This window comes from Rhinopithecus bieti, unplaced genomic scaffold (assembly GCF_001698545.2).
Source record: "Rhinopithecus bieti isolate Rb0 unplaced genomic scaffold, ASM169854v2 scaffold_35615, whole genome shotgun sequence".
Classification (NCBI taxonomy): Eukaryota; Metazoa; Chordata; class Mammalia; order Primates; family Cercopithecidae; genus Rhinopithecus; species Rhinopithecus bieti.
In genome coordinates, this window is record NW_016815179.1 from 738,639 (window position 1) to 752,629 (window position 13,991).

The window sequence follows — 13,991 nt, forward strand, 5'->3', positions numbered from 1 at the left end:
CACACACACACACACACACACACACACACACACACACACGCCACATATAACTTGGCCAGTAAGACAACCCTTCTTCTAAAATCTTGCAGTTAAAAGCCCCATGAGCAGGTCTTGGCTGCTTGTACCAGAGACCCAACCCATAGCTTCTCTCTTCTCAGCCTGTCCCTAAAACCAGAGCCTGCCTCTGCAAGGGCTACATTAGCGTTCTAGTCAGCAGGAGGCAAATTGTACAATAAATTCTTGTCTCTTCTACCTCCTGCCCAATTAGCCAGAGGTAAGATAGGAAGATTTACTTTTTCCCACAAGCAAGGTCACAGCCTGAAATCGTAATAGAAGCCAGTTTCCATCCTGGCTCTCCCGAGGCTGTGGCAGCGGATTGGCTGATACGCAGATGGCTCTGCCTGGTAGCAGGGATTTAATAGGCAAAGCGATGCAGGGAGGAGAACTGAAAGGGAAGAATAGCTGTGCTAAGCCTGTTGCCTTCTGGTTAAAAAAATGTATAGATCTATTTATAACCTGCCTTGTTCCACAAAGGATTTGAGGCGACTGCCCTCTTGTTGGGAATTCCTTGATACCAATACTTGGCATCTGATTCCATGGACTTCCTGGCCCGTAGCAAGGGGCCAAGTCTTCCTCGTTCAAGAAACCTCTGTGGAGGAGAGAATGGCTACTCCTCCCAGTCTGTTCTAGAATATTCATCTTCCTGCTCATCCCCTTCCTTCTGCCTGCCTCCCCTCAGAGAAGATATGGTCACCATGATCCTGTCTGGTTTTTGTTTTTATTTTTTTATTTTATTTTATTTTATTTTATTTTTGAGACGGAGTCTCGCTCTGTCGCCCAGGCTGGAGTGCAGTGGCCGGATCTCAGCTCACTGCAAGCTCCGCCTCTCGGGTTTACGCCATTCTCCTGCCTCAGCCTCCCAAGTAGCTGGGACTACAGGCGCCCGCCAACTCGCCCGGCTAGTTTTTTGTATTTTTTAGTAGAGACGGGGTTTCGCCGTGTTAGCTAGGTTGGTCTCAATCTCCTGACCTCGCGATCCACCCGTCTCGGCCTCCCAAAGTGCTGGGATTATAGGCTTGAGCCACCGCGCCCGGCCCACATGTTTTTTTAAATTATATGTATCTCCAGGATTATCAGTTACTTGTTATTATTATCATCATCATTATTATTATTATTTTGGGGTTTTTTTGAGATAGAGTCTCATTCTGTCACCAGGCTGGAGTGCAGTGGCAGGATCTTAGCTCACTGCAACCTCCACCTCCCCAGTTCAAGCGATTCTTCTGCCTCAGCCTCCTGAGTAGCTGGGACCACAGGCGCACGCCACCATGCCCGACTAATTTTCATGTTTTTAGTAGAGACGGATCTTCACCACGTTGGCCAGGGTGCTCTTGATCTCTTGACCTCGTGATCCACCTGCCTCAGCCTCCCAAAGTGCTGGGATTACAGGCGTGAGCCACTGCACCCTGCCTCTCAGTTACATATTATTATTAATCAGACTGCAAATTCCTAGACTTCCAGGAGTCTATGAACGCCCTAAAATACTATGCACATTTGTCTTTGATCTTGCATTTTCGACGGGAGAGGACTTGTTGTCTTCATCAGATCCTCAAGAAGGTATATAAGGAAAAAGAGTTTAAAATAGTGCCCTATGACCAGGTGTGGTGACTCACACCTGTAATTTCAGCACTTTGGGAGGCCGAGGTGAGTGGATCACTTGAGGCCAGGAGTTCGAGACCAGCCTAGCCATGGTGAAACCCCATCGCTACTAAAAATACAAAAATTAGCTGGGCGTGGTGGTGCGTCCCTGTAATCCCAGCTACTCAGGAGGCTGAGGCATGAGAATCACCTGAACCCTGTTGGCAGAGGTTGCAGTGAGCCTAGATCACGCCACTGCACTTGGCTCACTATAACTTCCACCTCCTGGGCTCAAGTCATCCTCCCACCTCAGCTTCCCAAGTACCACATCTGGCTAATTTTTGTATTTTTTGTAGAAACAGAGTTATGCCATGTTGCCTAGGCTGGTCTCAAACTCCTGAGCTCAAGTCATCAGCCCACCTCGGCCTCCCAAAGTGCTTGGGATTACAGGTGTGAGCCACTGAGCCTGGCAGGCTCTATGTTTGTTTTTTTTTAAAGAATATTTTACATATATTCAATATCTTTCATGGTATTGAAATTCTGCTAAAATTCTTTTGATGTATTTTCTTAGACATTTACTTTTTCACTGTTATAGAAAACTTTAGGCTAGGCCCATGGCTCACACTTATAATCTCAGCACTTTGGGAGGTCAAGGCAGGAGGATAACTTGAGGCTAGGAGTTCAAGACCAGCCTGGGCAACATGGCAAGATGCTGTGTCTACCAAAAAAATAAAATTAAAATAGCTAGGCTTGGTGGTCGGCCCAGCTACTCAGAAAGCTGAGGCAGGATGATAGCTTGAACCCAGGAGTGCAAGGCTACAGTGAGCCATGATCTCACCAGCCTGGGCAACAGAGCAACACCTCATCTCTACAAAAATACAATACAATGATAAAATAAAGATGAAAAGATTTTGATTTAAGGACTTTTTTTCCTTAAAATTTGAATAATTCACTTGGATGACTCATAGAAAAAATAAATTGGGCCAGGCATGGTGTCTCATGCCTGTAATACCAACATTTTCGGAGGCTGAGGTGGGTGGATCACCTGAGGTCGGGAGTTCGAGACCAGCCTGGCCAACATAGTGCAACCCCATCTCTACTACTAAAAATACAAAAATTAGCTAGGTGTGGTGGTGTATGTCTCCCATCTACTTGTGAGGCAGAGGTTGCAGTGAGCCGAGATCGTGTCTCAAAAAGAAAAGTCAAGTAGGTCATGTAATAAGACTGTAAACATAAGAGTTTAGATTTATTTGAGGTTTTATTTTGATAATTTTATGCAATTTGAGCTAAAAATATAAAGCATCAAAGTATTGTTTGGCTTGCCGTTTTAGGGAACTTGTCCTTTGGTAAGTATTAGTTTCAGGATAATCTAAGTATAGTTAGCAGAAAAATACTGAATAAACTAATATTTCTATGTTCCAACTGTTCTATACATAAAGAAAACAAAAGCAACCCCAAAAAAAACCTCAATATTTCTGCCTTTTAAAAAAGATGGGAAATAGAAAAATTACTGTGTCTTTCATTTTTTTCAAGGCTAAGTCACTTTCACTTGCATTTACAGGCAAAATCGTCAACATCAACATTGCAGACTACTCCTCAGCCCACCTCACAGGTAAGACGGTTTTTTAAAAATTTAAATGCCAGGGTTTCATATGTTTTGTTTTGTTTTGTTTTGAGATGGAGTCTCACTCTGTCGCCTAGGCTGGAGTGCAGTGGCGCGATCTCGGCTCACTGCAAACTCCACCTCCTGGGTTCATGCCATTCTCCTGCCTCAGCTTCCTGAGTAGCTGGGACTACAGGTGCCCACCACCATGCCCGGCTAATTTTTTCTATTTTTAGTAGAGACGGGGTTTCACCATGTTAGCCAGGATGATCTCGATCTCCTGACCTCGCGATCCACCTGCCTCCGCCTCCCAGAGTGCTGGGATTACAGGTGTGAGCCACTGCGCCCGGCCCAGGGTTTCATATGTTACAATACGTTTAGAATATACAAAATCTTTAAATCATTCCAAATGAAATCTACCTTTGCAGTTAAAAAATACTTGTTTTGTGTTTATTTAGGTCTGAACTACTCCTGAAAGCCTGCTTCCTAAATTATACTCTGAAATGCAGAATATCTTCCTCCTTTCAGCAGGAGTGAGATTTGTTACTAATTTTCTTTTCTACTTTCAAAATTGTGAATTAGGTATGTTTGTAAGTTTATACATGCAGTTGGTGACAAGCTCATTGTATTTTCTCAGAGACCATCTTGGTGGCCCTTCGAGATGTCTCCTGGTGTGCTAACTTTTGCCATCATATGGCCTTTTATTGCACAGTGGTTGGTGTATTTATACTATCAAAGAAGGAGAAGGTAAGACCAGTTTTATCATTTGAAATGGTGTATAACTCTCAGAACCTATAGTAGGCAGTTTTAAGCAGCAATTAAGGGATGCTAGGTCCCTTTTATAGATACATCCATCATCATAGTGAACATTCTATATTTAACCTGAGACTGAAACTACCTTGGAAATGTTATCTTGTGGATTCCTAGGTACTTGTTAGACTTAAAAACATTTTCACTTGAGAGCATCTGATGGATTTACACACCTTTGATTTAGGCAACAACACAAAAATGACTACATGCTGCTTTTCTTTTCTTTTTTTCTATTTTGAGATCGGGTCTCGTTTTGTTGCCCAGACTGGAGGGCAGTGGCTATTCACAGGCATGGTCGTGTGCACTGAAGCCTCAGACTCCTTGGTTCAAGTGATCCTTTCCGCCTCAGCCTCCTGAGTGGCTGGGACTACAGGCATGTACCACTGGGCGCAGTTTATATCCATTTTAAACTCTATGGTTTGTGAGGAAACAATGTTCTTAAAGGCACGGTGGCTCACACCTATTATCCCAGCACTTTGGGGAGGGTGAGGCAGGAGGATTGCTTGAGCAAAGGAGTTTGAGACAGGCCTGGGCAACATGGGGAGATGCTGTCTCTATTTTAAACAATTAATTAAAAAGGAATTTGGAGGTACCTTTATTTTTAAAATTTATTTTATTAATTTGTGTTTTTGAGATGAAGTTTTGCTCTTGTTGCCCAGGCTGGTGTGCAGTGGTGCTATATCGGCTCACTGTAACCTTTGCCTCCCGGGTTCAAGTGATTCTCCTGCCTCAGCCTCCCAAGCAGCTGGGATTATAGGCATGTGGCACCACGCCTAGATAATTTTTGTATTTTTAGTAGAGATGGAGTTCCACCATGTTGGCCAGATTGGTCTCAAACTCCTGACCTCAGGTGATTCGCCCACCTCGGCCTCCCAAAGAGCTGGAATTACAGGCACAAGCCACTGTGCCTGACTGGATGTTACTTTAATTTGAGGGCCGGGATTTCAGTTTGGAATGACAAGATACCTCAAATAGGTCAGAAAATAATAGATTGGAATCCCTGAAAGTAACTCTGAGTCTGTCCGTGTCCATGTTAGGAATAACTGAGGCCAAACCCTTGGGTTCAAGAAAATCCTTAAACCTAAAAAGTTGCTGGGTGTGATGGCTCATGTCTATAATCCCAGGACTTTGGGAAGCTGAGTTGGGTGGATTGCGTGAGCCCAGGAATTCAAAAACAGCCTGGGTGAGAAAGTGAGACTGTCTCTACAAAAACTTTAAAAAATTAAATAAAAAATTAGCCGGGTTGGTTGTGCACGTCTCTAGTCCCAAATACTCGGGAGGCTGAGGCGGGAGGATCAACTTGAGCCCAGGAGGTTGAGGCTGCCATGAATCATGATCTTGCCACTGCACTCCAGCCTGGGTGATGGAGTGAGACTGTTTCAAAACATCAAAAAAAAAAAAAGATACAGACCTGAATTTAAATCCTTTCTTTTCTTCTTCTACACATTTTCCATTCCTCCTGTGATGGTTGGGTTTAGTGCTACACAGTGTTTTACATTAAAATATCCCTGGTAATAGGAAAGAAGAACCAAGCGTTTGTTAGATATGTAGTAATGCTGGATATAAGCAGCAGAGCTCTGTGCCGCTATGGGTAGATGTTTACATATTTTTAATGCATCTCAAAGTTCCTTTTCATGTTTCCGTTGTGGAAAGTTGGGAGTTCGAGAGTAGAGGAATTTGCTTGAAAAAAAAAAAAAAACCCTAAAGCTTACTTTGGTTAATAATTTATTTTATGCTTAAGATGGAAGCAGCTTATCAATTCATTAAAGACTGAAAAAACAAACCACACTCAGCTTCAACAGTCACATAAAATTGGATTTTCTAAAATTTTTTAAATGTTCCTTACTAGTAGAAGTTTTGTAAAAGGTTGTTCACTATTTCTCCTAAATATCCCTTTTAGCTGTTCATAGATGTCTCTGAATGTAGAAACTCTTTCCTATTTTTAATTTTCTACTTGGTTATTATTGAACCTTTATAAGTTTTTTACTGTATGTTAACTGTTTGATCCTTCCAAATTGCAAATTCTGCAGCGCTGTGCAACTTCCTTTTGATGAGGTGTAGTATTTTTACATATTGTTTGCTTATATATGTAATAGATTAACTGTGGTTGGTGGTAGGGTCATATTTGATATGGTGGAAATAAGTTTTAGCCTTGAGGGGATTTAGACATCTTTTCATCTAGCATTGTTTAGCAATTTTTAATCTGCTAGTTAAAGGAATGAAGACCAGAGAGCAGTTGTATGGTTTGGAAGAGACAGGTTCTGTGTTAGAGATTAAGAGAAAGGTCTAGAAATCTGATTAGGATGGGGAAAGTGTGGGCAAATAGAGGGTGTGCCCTACTCATAATAGGGATCATCCTGTAGCTTATCCCCCAAAACAGTGTCTAGCATGTAGTAGGTGCTCAATAAATACGTGTTGAGTCTATGACTGAATCCCTCTTTGGGCAAGATGGCAAACAGAAGTACCATAAGACATGGAAAAGCGTTCATTTTATTGAATAAATATGCATGTGGACACCGATATACTAGGATATGTCCAATAGAGATAGGATAGTCTTATATGTATATAAAACATATAGGACTGGAGGCTGGAGTGCAGTGGCGTGATCTCGGCTCACTGCAACCTCTGCCTCCTGGGTTCAAGTGATTTTCTTCCCTCAGCCTCCTGAGTAGGTAGGACTACAGGCATGCGCCACCACGCCCAACTAATTTTTGTATTTTTAGTAGAGATGGGGTGTCGCCATGTTGACCAGACTGGTCTCCAACTCCTCACCTCAGGTGATCCAGCCGCCTCGGCTTCCCAAAGTGTTGGGATTACAGGTGTGAGCCAGCGCACTGAACCTGTGATAAGCTTTTGAAAATAAATATCTTTTCCTTCAACATTAAAAGTAATACATAACCCGGGAGGCTGAGCTTGCAGTGAGCTGAGATCTGGCCACTGCACTCCAGCCTGGGCGACAGAGTGAGACTCCGTCTCAAAAAAAAAAAAAGTAATACATAAAGTCTGCTGTTTTTTTTTCCTAGTGTGGAGTAATATAAATTTAAAAGTCAAAGAAATTTCTTATGCTATCACTCTGCAATGAATCAGAAGAAAATTCTGTATGTGATAGGAAGAACAAAGCCTGCAGACTTCTTGTTCAGAAATAGGCCCTGAACAGTCTCCTGTGGTAACACCTCTCCCTGGTTGTCTAGCCTGACAACTCTGCTATTAAAATTATCCTTGAGTTAAATACTGAAAGCAGACCTGTTAAGTCTAAGAACTACTCTTAAACTATTACTTTATTTGTTTATTTATTTATTTGAGACAAGTTCTCACTCTCTTGCCTGGGTTGCAGTGTAATGGCACAATCATTGGTCATTGCAGCCTCAAACTCCTGGGCTCAAGCAATCCTCCTGCCTCAGCCTCCTGAGAAGCTGGGACTACAGGCAGGTGTCAGCTAATTTTCTTAGTTTTTGTTGAGATGAGGTCTCACTGTATTGCCAAGGCTAGTCTTGAACTCCTGCCCTCAAGAGATCCTCCCACCTCAGTCTCTCTTGTACTGGGATTACAGGACTGAACCACCATGCCCAGCCTAAATATTACTGTTACAAGAAAGGGGCCCCAATCCAGACCCCAAGAGAGTGTTCTTGGATCTTAAGAAAAAATTCAGGGCAAGTCTGTAAGAGTAAAGTGAAAGCAAGTTTAAGAAGGTAGAGGAATAGGCCATGCATGGTGGCTCATGCCTGTAATCCCAGCACTTTGGGAGGCTGAGGTGGGCCCATCATCTGAGGTCAGGAGTTCAAGACCAGCCTGACCAACATGGTGAAACCCCATCTCTACTAAAAATGCAAAAATTAGCTGGTTGTGGTCTGGTGCCCATAATCCCAGCTACTAGGGAGGCTGAGGCAGGGGAATTGCTTGAACCCAGAGATGGAGGTTGCAGTGAGCTGAGATCATGCCACTGTACTCCAGCCTGGTTGACACAGTGAGACTCCATCTCAAAAAAAAAAAAAAAAAGAAAGTAGAGGGATAGAATTATGGCTGCTCGTTGCCCATTTTTGTGGTTATTTCTTGATGATATGCTAAACAAGAGGTGGATTATTCGTGCTTCCCCTTTTTAGACCATATAGGGTAACTTCCTGATGTTGCCATGGCATTTGTAAATTGTCATGGCACTGGTGGGAGTGTAGCAGTGAGGAAGACCAAAGGTCACGCTCATCACTCTCTTGGTTTTGGTGGGTTTTAGCCAGCTTTTTTACTGCAACCTGTTTTATCAGCAAGGTCTTTATGACCTGTATCTTGTGCCGACCTGCTGTCTCATCCTGTAACTTAGAATGGCTTAACTATCTGGGAATGCAGCCCAGTAGATCTCAGCCTCATTTTACCCAGATCCTATTCAAGATGGAGTTGCTCTGGTTCACATGCCTCTGACATTACTTTGAAGGAAAGGATGTTTCTAACCAGTTTTCTTTTTTGAGATGGAGTCTCGCTGTATCGCCCAGGCTGGATTGCAGTGGCATTATCTCGGTTTACTGCAAGCTCCCCATCCCGGGTTCATGCCGTTGTCCCGCAGTCTCCCGAGTAGTCGAGTAGCTGGGACTACAGGCGCCCGCCACCACGCCCGGCTAATTTTGTTTTTGTATTTTCAGTAGAGATAGGGTTTCACCGTGTTAGCCAGGATGGTCTCGACTAACCAGTTTTCTTTTCTTTTTTTTTTTTTTTTTTTTTTGAGACGGCGGAGGTGCTTGCTCTTGCCGCCCAGCGCTGGTAGTGCAAGCGGCTGGGCCGGCTCTCAGCTCACGCAATGCTCCGCCTCCCGGTTCACGGTCCGACTCTCCTGTCTCAGCCCTCAGCCTCCCGAGTAGCTGGGGACTACAGGCGCCCGGCCTCGTTCGCCCCCGGCTAGTTTGTATTTTTTAGTAGAGACGGGGGTTTCACCGTATTAGCCAGGATGGTCTCGATCTCCGTGACCTCATGACTCGCCCGGCATCTCGCGCCTCCCAAAGTGCTGGGATTACAGGCTTGAGCCACCGCGCCCGGCCTAACCAGTTTTCTTAAGCAGCCTGCCCAGATTCCTAAATGTGCTATCATGTAATCTTGGGGACATTCAGCCTTCAGTAGAGAGGTAATAAATACAAACTTGTTGGGAATGGAGAGGGTCTCAGGAAGAATATTCTCCAAATGGAGCCTAGGGCAGAAGGCACTGACACAGAAAGTCAGGCCCAGGCTTCTAAGGAGGAGAAGGAACCGCAGCAGTGCAGCTAGAGCAGCATTCACCGCAGTGAGGGGTAAGGCAGAATTTATTCCTGTTCCCTTATCTGTTGTTTCCTGTGACTTTTCTTCTATCACACTATACCCTCCATTTTGCAAGTTGATTTAGAACAAAACAAAACAGAAAGATCTCACTAAGAGCCTGAAAACAAGTCTAAAGTTCTGAAGACAGTGATTTATGTTCACTCTATTATCTTAGAAGATTGGGGGTTCAGACTGGGCACAGTGGTTCACACCTGTAATCCCAGCATTTCAGGAGGCTGAGGCAGGAGAATAGCTTGAACCCGGGAGGTGGAGGTTGCGGTGAGCTGAGATCGCGCACCACTGCACTCCAGCCTGGGTGATAGAGCGAGACTCTGTCTCAAAAAAAAAAAAAAAGATTGGGGGTTCAGAGACCAAGTTGTCTGCCCTTTTTTATTGTTTTAATTTTATTTTATTTTTTGAGACAAAGTCTCGCTCTGTCTCCCAGGCTGGAGTGCAGTGGCGTGATCTCGGCTCACTGCAACTTCCGCCTCCCAGGTTCAAGCGATTCTCCTGCCTCAGCCCCCCGAGTAGCTGGGACTACAGGCGCCCGCCACCACGCCCGGCTAATTTTTTGTATTTTTAGTAGAGACGGAGTTTCACCGTGTTAGCAGGATGGTCTTGATCTCCCGACCTTGTGATCCGCCCGCCTCGGCCTCCCAAAGTGCTGGAATTACAGGCGTGAGCTACCGTTCCAGCTTTGTCTCCCCTTTTATAAATCTGCAAAGGATTGTGTGTAGTAATCTGCATCACGCAGATTCTTGATAAGTGTTGCTAATTGTTCAGGCATCCCGTGGCTAACATTTTTGCTCAAACCTCACTCAGGCAGTTTGTCTTTACAACGATCCACATCTCTCTTGTCTTTGTCAACCATTTCAATTCTCTTCCTCCAGGGGCCTGTTTTCTTCATGCAGCTGGGATCTCCTTCTGTTATGTGAAAGTTGATCTATTTAAAATGTCACTCCTGCCAAGGAGATGTACATAAGAGGATTTCTGTAGAGGATAAGGAATGATCTGATTATTTAAAATATCACTCCTGCCAAAGGAGTTGCATAAGAGTATTTCTACAGAGAGGAATCAAAATGTTACGAGAGTTTCAGGCATTTTGGCCTCTTGAGTGCTGGGCAGGGTTTGTAGATTTTGGAGCAGAACTCAGATCATATGTGATTTTGTGTCTTGTGCTAACGAGCTCAGCCTTTTCTGATAGTTCATTCACTCCTCTGTCTTTGAAACCATCACATTGTATATATCCAAGTTTGGGGTTTATATGCCTCTTCCTCCTCCACCACCTAAACCGAGAGCTGTCTTGAGGCCTGAGAGCCTGCCTTGTTTATCTCTAAAAGCCCAGGGCCTGGCACAGAGCCTGGAAACTAATAGAAACATAACTCATGTTGATTAAATGAATAGTCCAGGTCGTGCATCTATTATCCTCTTACAGTTTTGTCAAGCATTTGTTTCACAACTTTTCCATTTTGATAAAATTATGAAGTCATTTCCACAAATCTTAATTGTGTCCAGTAATTAGAAAAGGGTAAGAATCTAGAAGGTAAGAGAGGATGAATGTACATTTAAATTATTTATTAAAAACTGGCCGGGATGGCCAGGCGCCATGGCTAACGCCCGTAATCCCAACACTTTGGGAGGCCGAGGTGGGTAGATCACCTGAGGTCAGGAGTTCAAGATGGCGAAACCTTGTCTCTACTAGAAATACAGAAATTGCCCGGGTGTGGTGGCGGGCGCCTGTAATGCCAGCTACTTGCAAGGCTGAGGCAGGAGAATCGCTTGAACCTGGGAGGCGGAGGTTGCAGTGAGCCAAGATGGCACCATTGCACTCCAGCCTGGACGGCAGAGCAAGACTTTGCCTCAAAAAAAAAATAAATAAATAATATAAAATTGTTTGGTAATGTCAGCACTTGTAATTGGATCTTTCCTATCGGGCTTCAAGTCATATGAAGTAGTTTTATAAAGACTGTTGGTAATGTTATGGTTTTATTTTGAATTTGAATGGTATTATTATATTACCATCCAGAGAATTATTTGCATTCATACTCACAGAAAATTGGCTTTTTTTTTTCTTTTTAAAGAAAACTGAACTGAGGAAAATGGTATTTTCCTCAAGAAGACTACTGGAACTGGATGACCTCAGAATGAACTGGATTGTGCTGTTGACGAGAAAATCTTAGTTTGTGATGATTACATTGCTTTTTTTGTCCAGTAGTTTGGTTTGTGTACATATATACACATATATATTTTGCACTACATAAGCGATAACATTTTAAGGACTAATATTGCTGATACTTGAATAATCAATCTCTGCTAGGTTATAGGTAGTATACACAGATTTACCCTGCCCTTGAACTTGAAGGACATTAAATTATTAATGATCATTTGGTAACAGGTTTACCTAATTATCTTCCATAGAGTAACATAAGCTGCTTTTCAAAGGTACCATTCTGATAATGAGATCAAATTTATAAGTTATTATTTTTAATTTTCTAAATTAAATAAAAGAAATAATGCAAACCAGGAGTGAATTTCAAATGAGATGTAATCGACTTCATATCTTAGTCACAGAGTCGCCATGCCACGTAGTAGAAAACCACAGGAAGAATCGTCATATTCACTTTGTGGGCTGCACATAATCTTTCTTGGGCGTTCACAACTCTTGAGTTTGGTGTTCAGGCATCATTATTAAAAAGTAGAGTCCTATGTACCAGACTGAGTTTTTATAAATGATTTGCAGACTAGACATAACCCGCTGATGGAAATGGTGAAGAATGAGCTTCATGTAGGTTTAAAAGTGTATTCTGAGCCTGTAGATGATTAATGAGGTTTTATTCAACCATACAAATGTATTCCTTTGTAATCATTTTCTTTAACTGAGGATATCTAGTGTCTGCTTCATAGGGTGCTTTGAAATATAAAATGAAAACTTATTTTACTGTTTTACAGCAGTCAAAAAGGAAACACATGAAAATCACTTTTGTGCAACTGATGAACTATACAGACTGGACTCTTAACCTCTTAGTGCCTCAGTTTTTCCTTCGGGGTATACTATTTTAGATACACCTACTTCACAGGAGTACTGGAGGGATTTGCAAGCTAACGGGCCAAATGCTTCCATAGGAATAAGGCATGCCTAACTAACAGAAATTTAAGTCCCTCTTCCCCACCTCTCTCATCTAGACCAAAAAGAAGACTATAATTTAGATCCTTGGAGACTTCTCCTGTATGCCTTCCAAAACTTCCTGCTCACTTAGATATACCTTGTGCTTTGAAGATTTCTTTGATTCACTCTTTGTAGCAAATAATTTTTTTTTTTTTTAAACGGAGTTTCTCTCTTGTTGCCCAGGCTGGGGGGCAATGGCGCGATCTCGGCTCACTGCAACCTCCACCTCCTGGATTCAAGTGATTCTCCTGCCTCAGCCTCCCGAGTAGCTGGGATTAGAGGCATGCTCCACCATGCCTGGTTAATTTTGTATTTTTAGTAGAGACAGGGTTTCTCCATGTTGATGAGGCTGATCTCAAACTCCCAACCTCAGGTGATCTGCCTGCCTCAGCCTCCCAAAGGGCTGGGATTACAGGCATGAGCCACTGCGCCTGGCCTGTAGCAAATAATTTTTAAGCATTTTCAAGATGTGTGATGTTGGGTTTAGCATCGTATGTTCAGAGTGTTTTAAATAAGAAAGAATTAATCTGTCTTTAGTATACAGGATAGTTCTTTGCTTGCCTGAAAAGTATAAGAATACAATTTACTTTTCCCAAACCCTTTTTTCCTTATTATTTTCTTTCAGATAACTTTAATTATTTAATTCCACACTGATTAAAATATGTCTGTCTAAAGGGATCTACTACTATTTGCTTTTAAAAAAGTGTTCCCTATTTATTGAGGAAAAGTGAAGCAAGCAACTGAATTTATATGTAAAATAACATTTAGACCTGTGGATCAAAGATTATTTTAAAAAATTAGATATTAATTTGGTATCAGTAAAAAGTGGCTTTTCTCTTAGTATATACATAAATAAAATGAAAATTAAGAGTATAAGCAGTTGTGAATCATTACAAGCAGTCTGGGATAACTAACTCCTAGGGATAACCATTTCTATCCTGTTCCAAAGTCTTATTTTATAGTTTGAAAAGCACTTTGCACACAGTTCTTGTATATAAAAGTAAAGATGTAATTATAGGATATAGTGTTCTTGCTTTGTTTAATAAGAACCTCATTTAAACTTGACAGCTATGGTATTTTTTTAATGATCAAGTTCTTTTCTGTTTATTGTAAAACTAAGTTAAAAATAAAAGGTTAATGAGAAATGATATGGCTTTTATTACTTGTTACTGTTAGTCCATTGATTAGATAAGAATCCAATGAGAGTAAGTAGCAGTCGCACATAAAGTAATTATGACTCTCAAAATAACGCCGTGCTATTCCATACAATTTGATAAAAATCAGAAACTGGGATGAAATTTAACTTATGTAGTCATCTAGTTGAGAATATTAGCAATTCAGTCAGATTCTTGGTTTTACTTTTTTTTTTTTTGAGATAGAGTCTCACTCTGTCGCCAGGCTAGAGTGTAGTGGCACAATCTCAGCTCACTGCAACCTCCGCCTCTCAGGTTCAAGCGGTTCTCCTGCCTCAGCCTCCTGAGTAGCTGGGACTATAGGCGCACG

General features: G+C 42.3%; 1 protein-coding gene across 13 annotated transcripts in view; it reads left to right on the plus strand.

The window, feature by feature from the left end:
• The window catches only part of ACBD5 (acyl-CoA binding domain containing 5), a 50,764-nt gene extending 37,128 nt beyond the window's left edge, over nucleotides 1–13,636 (plus strand). For all 13 annotated transcript variants that reach the window (XM_017853015.1, XM_017853017.1, XM_017853018.1 and 10 more), the window contains 3 exons: nucleotides 3,197–3,247; nucleotides 3,876–3,985; nucleotides 11,404–13,636. In XM_017853015.1, coding sequence (XP_017708504.1) covers nucleotides 3,197–3,247; nucleotides 3,876–3,985; nucleotides 11,404–11,416 — 174 coding nt within the window. In that variant the 3' untranslated portion in view covers nucleotides 11,417–13,636. The remainder of the gene's footprint in view (nucleotides 1–3,196; nucleotides 3,248–3,875; nucleotides 3,986–11,403) is intronic.
• The last annotated feature ends 355 nt before the right edge of the window (nucleotides 13,637–13,991 follow it).